At 37.9% G+C, this 10,109-nt stretch overlaps 1 protein-coding gene across 4 annotated transcripts; it reads right to left on the bottom strand.

Annotated features, from left to right (window-relative positions):
- Positions 1 to 76: 76 nt before the first annotated feature.
- Positions 77 to 5,902, bottom strand: LOC122027851 (ERAD-associated E3 ubiquitin-protein ligase HRD1-like). 4 transcript variants are annotated; one of them, XM_042586863.1, is made up of 8 exons: positions 5,735 to 5,902; positions 4,425 to 4,967; positions 3,141 to 3,317; positions 2,882 to 3,031; positions 2,600 to 2,802; positions 1,666 to 1,816; positions 689 to 875; positions 77 to 421 (listed from the first exon to the last, which is right to left on the bottom strand). In XM_042586863.1, exons 2-8 carry the CDS (start codon positions 4,955 to 4,957, stop codon positions 293 to 295), a joined length of 1,530 nt encoding a protein of 509 aa, XP_042442797.1. In that variant the 5' UTR covers positions 4,958 to 4,967; positions 5,735 to 5,902; the 3' UTR covers positions 77 to 292. The 4 variants fall into 4 exon arrangements, with proteins under 4 accessions (XP_042442797.1, XP_042442796.1, XP_042442794.1 ...); XM_042586862.1 differs by having other exon boundaries at positions 1,666 to 1,819; positions 5,739 to 5,901; XM_042586860.1 differs by having other exon boundaries at positions 1,666 to 1,819; positions 5,735 to 5,898.
- Between the last annotated feature and the right edge of the window lie 4,207 nt (positions 5,903 to 10,109).

Here is a 10,109-nt window from a genome sequence, read left to right as displayed (position 1 = left end):
ACTCGAACACAAAATTTTAAATTTTTCGAACTTTGAATCGAACTCGAATATACCTATTTCGAACCGAATTCGAACCTTAAAATTTTCAACATATTCGACTTTTGTTGCAATAGACATTTGAGGTCTTTGTTATGAACCATGTAGAAGACGATGCGATAATTAGGATACAGATGATCATAAATAGACAGAGTAAAATAGCAAAGTCTTCTTCCTCTTGTCACAATGTATTTCTCTATCTCGCCTTCCAGTGAATAAGCAGAAGTTAGAACACAAACTCCCAATGGATCCTGTCCTACGAACTTGATGATGATGTAGATGTGGTAGGATCGAATGTGATAGTAGACTTTCCCTTTGGATCAGCATCACCAGGTTTGGATTGATGTACCTGCTGTTGTAGAGCTTGCAGTTGAGTTTGCAGAAGCTGTCGAAAAGAAAATGAATCGAAGGTTTCAAGATATAAGAAAAATATAAACAAACATTCGATAAAAAGGAAGCTTATTGAAGATTTTTGCACATTGTAAACTTCTATAGTTTCGTATTTTGATTTTCTCCGACACTGAAAAGCGTATCTAAAAGACAATATCAAAAGAGTGCAAGCTTCTTTTTTTTTTGCCTTAAATCTTGAACCTAAAATGTCATATTGTAATTGTAAGACTGCTATTGCAGACTGGCAAGGCCCAGGAACTACCTGAATCTGGCTTCGGATGACATCTTGTTGCGCCTTCAATAATGATGCTTGAAGAACTTGATTGGCGGATACCTCGCCATCGGTGGATTGTCCGGAAGCAGCTACTTCTCCAGTTAGTGCCACTGTCGTCCGGTTGAATGCCTCTGAATCTGGATTATCATTCCGATTTGATCCATGACCTGGAGGCCTGAAAACAGACACAAGAATGTTTCCTGAGTTGCTCACCAACTTCAAGTTTTTCAAGCAGTATATTTTTCTAAGATAAATCCATTGAATAAGATGTAACAGAAACACAATTTATCAAAATAGTAATAATAATAATAATAATAATAATAATATAAATTTCATTACTGGATTTATGTTTTAACTAAATATACAAGGACAACCTTCTTTGTAATCCAATTCTCTGTAAGACAATCAACCTAATTGAAACTCAGTCAAGCTTGGCTTGACTTGTCTTGTTTACATTCCTATTTTTTCACAATTTCCTTGGAGGAAAAGAAAGCAAAAAATAATAATTTAGTTTTTTCCTAAGATTAACAGCATTTAGCTTTAATGTGACCCATCCGCTTGATTTCTGCAGCAGTTTGAACCAAAAAAATTGGGGAAATGTTTCCCGCAAAATCTAGGTCTTGCCGTATTTTACTTAGCCTCTTTCTTTCCTTCATAGGAAACACATGTCTAGAAATCATGTGTCAACACCTAGATCCATACTCTTAACAGATATTCACACCATAAACTGAATAGCATAGATGATCATCATAATGATACACGATGCTTATTTGCAATAGATATGTATAATACGACCTATTTTATAAGAACACAAGAAAGTTATAGAGCATATTCACATATCAATGCAAAAATCTGCTTCTGACTTGCTAATAAATATAATGTTCAATATACTTAATATCATTTTCACATTAAATTGAAGACAAACCAAAAAAAAATTAGCTGGCTGTAAGCTGGTTGATGCATACCAGAAGGAACTTGGTGGACGGTAGATGAATGAAGTTTCATATAAGGATGCAGCCATTGCCGCTGCTTGAAGCAGGGCCTGATGCCGGCTTAATTTAGCATCTTCTGTTGCACCACTGAGACTCTGTGAAGATGAAGTTGCCGCTGATCCAACTACTATAGAAAAGAAGTGACAAGTAAGAACCACCAAAGTAATATAGGAGAAATGGCATACTTTTGTATTGGGACACTTTTATATACTTGGTCTCATGAAAACTAAGAAACCAATAAGGGATTCATGGAATACATCATTAATAATTGTCTACCAAATCAAACGAATTAGCAAATAACTTAACTAATTATCAAACGAGCCAAAATTTAAAATTCAAATATTATTTTCCAATTTGCAACACTATTTCGATTATTTCTGCTAACGTTGCTTTGGGTCATCTACTTCGTATGTACTTGAAGATGATTTTACTTATATATTTCAAAACTTTAGAAAGTTATCATCTTTTCTCTACACTTTTTTTCCTTTACAATTCTCTCTATGCTAAAAATTGGTGTTGGGTCATGACATGTGGCATGCAAAACCTAATGCACATGCTCTACATAGTCCAATAGCCAGTATAGTGGATCCCGATGTGGTTGTCCCATTGCTAAGTGGATTTGGTCCCATGCATAGGATAGGGAATACACAACTAAGAAAAAAGGAATGCAAATAAAATAAATAGTTGTGCAAGAATCATGTATTGTGTTTCTTTTCCTTTCCTTTTCCTTCACCTTCCTAGTCTTCCATCCAAGTAAATCAAACCTCAATCTCTACAACAATTCATAATTTCAGTTGACTTGAGGGGCCTTAAGAAATTGGCATATTTATGTGAAAGCCCATAAATGAATTTGTAGGGAAAAAAAGTAAAGTGAAATATCTGAAGCAAGCAAGTATAAAAACCTTACTAGGTTGATTTGGAACATATGGAATTCCGTGCTGCCTAGATGCAGGCCCATTTTCAGGTGGTGCAACCAAAGCTCTGCAGGTAGGGCAAGTATGTTGTCTCTCTAACCATGACCTTAGACAACGGACATGAAAAAGGTGTCCGCATAACAATTTCTTTGCTGTGATCATCTCTTCTCGACATATAATGCATATTGCATCAGTCCTGTATTTAAGAATTACTAGTGACTAAATTACCAATACAACAGAAATGACTTCAAATGAATTGGGAGTAAATTGTTTACACATTAAGTTCTTCTTGTGTTGCATCAGGGAAACGCTCATTCATATTTGAGGTAATTTTGCGGTATCGAACATAATCTGTTACACGCTTTGTAAAACTGCGAAATGTCTCATATAGCTCGCGTATCAGATGCAACGGGATACCATAGCTCCTGTTATTAGTAAAGACAAACTTTATTTGGTCAACTTAGTCATTGAAATAGGAAACAAATGCCCAAGGTGAACTTAAAGAATTAAGATATTGTTTAAAAAAGTACTTACACAAAGATGGCTAGAAAAAATACTATATACAAAGACAGGTGAAGAAGGTCCCGAACAAGCTCAAGGTAAAATGTATAAACAGCCTTCCTCTCCCACTGCCCTTCCATAAACGTGTCACTTACATAGAATACATACTTCACAAATGTTGACACCGTTGTTGTTGCTAAGATTGTATATCTGAGAAATCATAAGAAGAATCAAAAGTACATAAGCAACCAACATAATGCAATCTAGAAGATATTACAACTCAATTGTTGTCAGTTTGTCAAGTCACCCACAAAGAAAGACGGCCACTAGATTACACACAAGATGTAGTGCAGGTGGAAGATGCTTCACATGAAACATAAACCATCTTAATTAAAATAACTTCAAGAGAAAATTATGCAAAAGCTAACAGATGCTAATTCATGGAGATATTTGGAAATGTAGTGGTGGATTGATATTGTGCAACAGTGGAATGAACACAAATGTGGGTGTGTACTTGGAAAAAAATCAAACTCTCCATACTCCTTTGAGGGGATACAAAAATTTGATTAGAGGTCATCCCTTTGCCTATTAGAGGACAAAAAATCAGTATAAAGACTGTTCTTGCTAAAGTGCTCCATTAAATGAACTCCATTGCTAGTTAGTTCTTGTGTAATCACTCAGCTTATGCAACTAGCAAATAAGCACTGAACCAGGTTGGTGCAAGCACATAAATGCAAGTAAATGAGATGGATTTTCTAGCTAACGAAGACAGTACAAACATTGCATGTATATAGAAGTTGAATTAAAGGGTGGCACCTGACTGATGTCCAAGTTTCAAACTAACTTTTGAAGTAATTTGTTGTAAATTCCTTCTGAATTTCATGACTAAATATTCTTAGACAGGTGCGTAAAAGGACATTCATAAAATTGTCTGAGCAGTGTTGAAGTTTCGAGCACCTTATAGTTGAAGAGTGAGTGTGATTTAAGAAAACATTAGACTTTCACAAACTCATGGTTTGGCGTCTATTCACATTTCTAAGTAGAAAGGGAAATCATATAACTATTTGACTTATTATATTCTCCCTCAGTCAATCTTCTAGCAAGAAAAGAAACTGTGAAGTATATGATAACTACTAGTTGGGCATAATATAACTCTCCCTTGGAAAACTCTAGGTGTAGGTTTTCTTTGATTAATATTTTAGACCCAGCAAAGCATCAATCGAAAGAAAGTATCTCATTAAATTAATGCACAAAATACAGCAAAAAAACAAGTAATATGAATATAATGCCACAAATTGTAGTATTTGATTAACTTACTCAAATGTAAAGAAGAGTGCAACTGATGCTTGCCGAGTTTGTATCAGAGACCTCAAAGAACTGTGCAAGAAAAGACAGTCAACAATGAGGAGGAAAAACATAAATGAAACTATCCGTACATGGGACAGCATAGAAACGGATGGAGTTGTCTCTATATATTCAATTCTCTTCTGGGCCAACCAATGCAATGCCTTGATCAACAAAAGAGCCGTGACCATAGCTAGAAAAGTAACTGAGAAGTCTTGCCGGAATATGGTAATTGCAAAAAGAATATCCATGGCCTCCCTCCATGATTGTTCGTTAAGTCTTTCAGCTTCTGCTTCTCTGAGTGAACCCAGGAATAAACGCTTCACTAACTGCCACATTATACACATGATGACTAGACCCATGTTCAGCAGAAGGACAAAACAAATCTTGGAAGTGGAGAGGTACACCGTGGCAGGATAGAACTGCCCTCTGCTACTAAATGCATAGCAGATAGCACTCATAGTTGCTAAAAAACTAAATCCAGCATAATTTTGAAGCCTCATCATCTTTCAAAAGCTGCAACAACAACAACAATGATTAAACAACGTTTCACCAAAAATGAAGGCGAAAGGGAATTAAAAAAGATTGACATCGAGCAACACAAACAACAGTCTAGATAAGAGCAGAGAAAGAATAACTTGCAACAAAATTATGGCTTTGTGACAAAAACTTGTGGTCTCCAAATAGAAAGGGAAAAAAAACAATAGGCAATAATCTTATGGCATAATGACAGATCTAATTCCTGGCTGACCTAAGTAATAACGACAAATCCTAAATCATTAGAAAAGAAATCACATTGAAACCTGGATGGATGCAAATGGATGATATCAGATATCACAACATATCATCAACTCAACCTTAATTAAGGCTGCATCGTGCATCATTCCACCATGTATTGTCGTCAAACAAAGAACCCTAATTTCATCTTCACAAGAGTGTATGGTTGAATTCAACCAAACAAAACAAGTTGCTAACACATTGGATATATATAACAAAAACATGCTTTCTCATTTTTCTTCGATTTGGGATCCGGCAGTTCTATGGCGAGGTTTGTTTGGTTTTCCGGCGGCACTAGCGGACGACGAGGTAGGTCGCGGGTTGTGCCTCTTGTGGGCTAGGTCTAGGCTGAAGAGCAGTAAAGGTAGGCGCGGCGAAGTGTGGTGAAGGAAAGAGTCGGCGCTGCCAGTGCGCAGGAGGAAGACGAGCTTCAAAAAGATCCCGAATCCCGATCTGCAACCAATGCGATCTAAAACGTAATCAGGCATTTCGTGAGGGCGACGAACCTACTCGTTTAGCGTCCCTGCTCGCTCCTCGCCGGCTGTCGTCGGGTAAGATCGAAAACTCCTACCAATCGCGTTAATAATCTGGAATCAACAGCGGCCGTATAAATCGGTACGGAACGGACGTCGACGTCGATGATAAACTTGCCTTTTTCCACTTCCCGCAGAGTTCTGTTCTTCGTGTCCTGACGAATCGCCAGGCGACGCGTGCATCGATCAAACCGGGTCGGTCGAATTTTATTTAAATCGAGTTAAATGTCCAAGTCGCCCTACAACAAAACAAAAGAAAAATCAATTAATAATATAATAAAAGAATTAAAACTAATTAGTTAGCGCCTTTATTTTTCTTAATTTTTTTTTTAACAAAGTAGCTCGTTATAATTTACACCTTAAAAACAATCGTATTTCTTATAGCAAGTACAAAATACATGTAACATAATAATACTAGAATAAAAATTAATCACTGTAAAAATGATTAAAAAAATATGTTATTTTATTTGGAGAATTGTACGAACTATATCCACGACCGAGCTCCCTTCCAGAGATCCAATGTGAATCTGGTTCATTCGTCTGAGAGTCTAACCATCATGAAACTTCTTCGTATAACTTTTTTTATATCACATAGCATTGTAGCAAAATTAAAAAAATCCTATACGTTTCTCCACGGTTAAAAATCTTTCAACACCTCATTTATAAATTTAACTCTCTCAACAACTCTTTTTTTTTAAAAAAAATAAATAAATAGACATTCGGTAAATATGGAGCCGCTCCTTCATTAAATCGAAGGAGCCTTTTCCCACTACAGGAGGAAGCTCCCTCTCCTTAGCCATGTAGACAATAAGAGCCCTTGTTATGAATATATTGAGATTGACTTCTGTCAAAATCAATTTTCATCAATCAGTCTTTATCATATCAGTTTATGTTTATATCGATCAGTCCTTATCGGATCGGGTTCTAATAGAGCCACAGGAGGATTTTAGCAGGTTTCCTATTAGAAAATAATTATTATTAATAAATATTTATTTGTTCCTAATTATTAGAAAATAATTATTATTAAGAAATATTTATTTATTTTTTAATTATGAGAATAATTATTATTATTAAATCTTTATTTATTTTATAGTATTTTATATGTTTTCTTATTTTATGTGTTTTCCTATATTTCACTCTGTAATGGTATTTATATATTATATATTATCATTAATAAATTGTATTACTTTTATTTGTGTCATATATGTTAAAAAATTTAATTTTTATCGTTGTACTTTGTGTTACTAATCTTATTACATTTCTTTTATTTGATTCCTATTTTCAGGTGTTGAATCATTGTATAGGAGCGACACTGGTCAGCGGGGTCCATAGAGATAGTGTCTATTACTGGACAAAATTTGCGTCTCCGCTATCATCCCCTTCCGCCTTTTCTGTGTCTGTCTCGTCATCTATTTCCTTATGGTATAATCGTTTAGGTCATCTATCATTAGATGTTTTGCAACGTTTTTTGTTATCCATTGGTCTTTCGTTTTCTGCGGATATTTTGTCTAATTTTTCATGCACTTCATGTAAAATTAATAAGAGTCATAAATCACCCTTTCATAAATCTAGTATTTCGTCTCGTGCTCCTTTGGATATTATCTTTTCAAATATTTGGACATCTCCTATATCATCATTTGATGGACTCAAGTATTATATTATCTTTGTTGATCATTTTACAAAGTATATATGACTTTATCCTTTATGTAAAAAATCGGATGTATACTCTACCTTTATTGCATTTAAAACTCTTGTTGAAAATCGATTCTCGATGACTATCAAAATACTCTTCACTACCAATGGAGGTGAATTCTTAGCTCTTCGCTCCTTTCTTGCTACTCATGGTATCAGTCACCTTACCACTCCTCCACACACTCTTGAACACAATGGATACTCTGAATGGCGTCATCGTCATATTGTCGAAACTGGTCTCACTTTATTGCATAAAGTGTCTATTCCACTCACTTTCTGGCCTTATGCCTTTGCTACGGCGTTCTATTTGATAAACTGCATGCCTAAGGTTGGTCTTTTCCACATATCCTGTCACGCCCCCAGAGGAGTCTTTGTCCGAAGAAATTTCGACAACATCTCCCCTGTACGGGTGACAATCTGAAACATTTCTACATGCAAAATATACATCAGCCACACTCGGCTGGAATATATATACAAAATATAAATAACAGATCATGCAATTTAATATACTCAGCCTAACCGGCTGGACAAAATGAAATAACACAACCACCATCTATAACCATCAGCCTAACCGGCTGGAACAAAATAGAAACACACACAGCGGAAGACAGAACGATAAATACTCAGCCTACACGGCTGGATGTAAACGCAGCGGAAAACACAAAAAAGAAAACAAATGTATGACCGACAAAGTCACTAACTAAATTACCTACAACCACCGGACTAGACTCCAAAATCCATATCGAAGCATACAATACCAAGTTCACAAAACCAAAACATAAATAGCGTTAGCAACCAAAACCAAAAGAAAAGAAACTATCCTCGAGTGCGTCGTGGGACTGGCAGCTGGGACTCTCCAAGCATCCATGACTCATCTACCGGTTACCTGGCGAAAGAAAATCATTTTGCGGGGTGGTGAGTATTGGAACTCAGCGGGTAAGGAGAGAGATAGTGCATGAACATAACATATAAGTAGAAAGCGAGCCAAGAGTATACAGTCTCATACAAGATAGCAGATACTACAATAGAACCAAAATAATTACTCATACCTGAAACCATATCCTAGGCTAGGTATAGTAGGACAGAACTGGTACTAATCTGCTACAGTACTACTCATAACTACATAGACAACAAGCAAGGTATATACAAGCAATAACAGCGTATGTATACAACAGCAGTAAATAAGCAATAACAGCATATATAAACAACAGCAGCCCAAGCAAATATAATAACAGCGTATGCACGGATGGTCACTCCCGCCCACCTCTCTGCACCATGACCCCTGTATGGTCGAGAGGCCGGGTCAGTGACAGACTGTACACCACTCCAGCTACCACTCACACGAACGGCCGAGGGGACAGTTGCATAGTAGCTAACTAGCTACATCTGCGGTGGGGTCCCTGCTGCTCATACTCCAGCTACCACTCACACGAATGGCCGAGTGTGGCACGACAGGACAAGCGGCATCAACTCCAGCTACCACTCTCTCGAGCGGCCGAGGATGCGGCATGCATGCAATGACATGATGCGAACAATGCAACAGTCATCATATATATATATAAGCAGAAACAGGTATGCTACATGAAGCCAGCATGCTCAACATAATATATAAATAAATAACAGTCAAAGCATACAAACATGGTATCTAGTATCTGCTACTGATCATGGATAACAAAAGAGACTGTATAGATATAAAAACGAGTAACTCAAAGATTTTGAGTGGAAGTATCAAGCATAGGAAAAATTATGAGTGGAGTCAAGATAAGGCAGTTCTTATCCAAAAATAGCTCATGCACCAAGTTCAAAGGACTAAAGAGACAAAGCAAGAAATACCCGCCTTATATGTAGATCGAATCAAATATCAACTTCGTCACGACACCAGCCTCGATTAAAATCCTCGGTTGACCCACTGCCAGGAGGTGTTACTGCCGGCACAAGCACAGTGGTGCTGCCCTCTGCCACAGATCCACAACCGGAGTTTCTACTGATTCACGGCCGGAAAACAACTGCTGAGGCTCCCCGCCGGTGATACCTGCTGCTGGAAATTTGCAGCCGAACCTTTATGGTGAGGCACTCGATGACAGAACCACCTCACGCGGCTCAGATCAAGCGGAGAAGGGAATTTTTGTAGGTGAACTCGGTCCCAAGCCGAATCTCTACTGCTCGGCGGCGATCCATTGAAGGAAGGGTAGGTCGAGAGTGAAGACCAATCCTAGAGCAGAGGAGACGATACTAGGGCACGGAAGAGGGAGATGGTGGCGGCTTCGGCTTCCGGTGAGTACTTGGCATCCGCGATGAGAAAAGGAGGCGGCGGCGCTGCGACTTCAAGATTGCAAGGGTGTCGTCGGCTGAGGAGAAAAGGAAGGATGGAGGGGTCGGCGATTGAGGAGGGAGCGGCGTCGGGCGGCAGTGAGGAGGAAAAGGGGAGTTCGGCACCGCGAGGGGGAGGAGGGGAAGCTAGGGCACGGGCAAAGGCAAGGGTTTTTGCGCCGAGAGCTTAGGGGAGGAGAGATATTTATATTTAGAACTTAGGTTTTGATAAATCAAGACCTAAGTTTATTCCTCAATCAACTCTCATGTTTGGGTTTTCCAAACAGGCTTTTATCGGGTCCGTTAGTACATCCCCTCTAAATACATCATACAAGCTCCGATTAAT

This window comes from Zingiber officinale, chromosome 10A (genome assembly GCF_018446385.1).
Source record: "Zingiber officinale cultivar Zhangliang chromosome 10A, Zo_v1.1, whole genome shotgun sequence".
Taxonomy (NCBI): Eukaryota; Viridiplantae; Streptophyta; class Magnoliopsida; order Zingiberales; family Zingiberaceae; genus Zingiber; species Zingiber officinale.
This window is presented reverse-complemented; position numbering and strand designations above follow the sequence as displayed.

Bases quoted from the DNA above. Each gene is read 5' to 3' on its own strand.
- LOC122027851 (XM_042586862.1), bottom strand. From the start codon at position 4,957: ATGATGAGGCTTCAAAATTATGCTGGATTTAGTTTTTTAGCAACTATG. The intron at 2,803-2,881 runs GTAAACAATTTA...TCTTAAATACAG, and splicing joins ACACAAGAAGAACTTAATGT to GACTGATGCAATATGCATTA. The intron at 422-688 runs GTAGTTCCTGGG...TCTTTTCGACAG, and splicing joins TCATCCGAAGCCAGATTCAG to CTTCTGCAAACTCAACTGCA.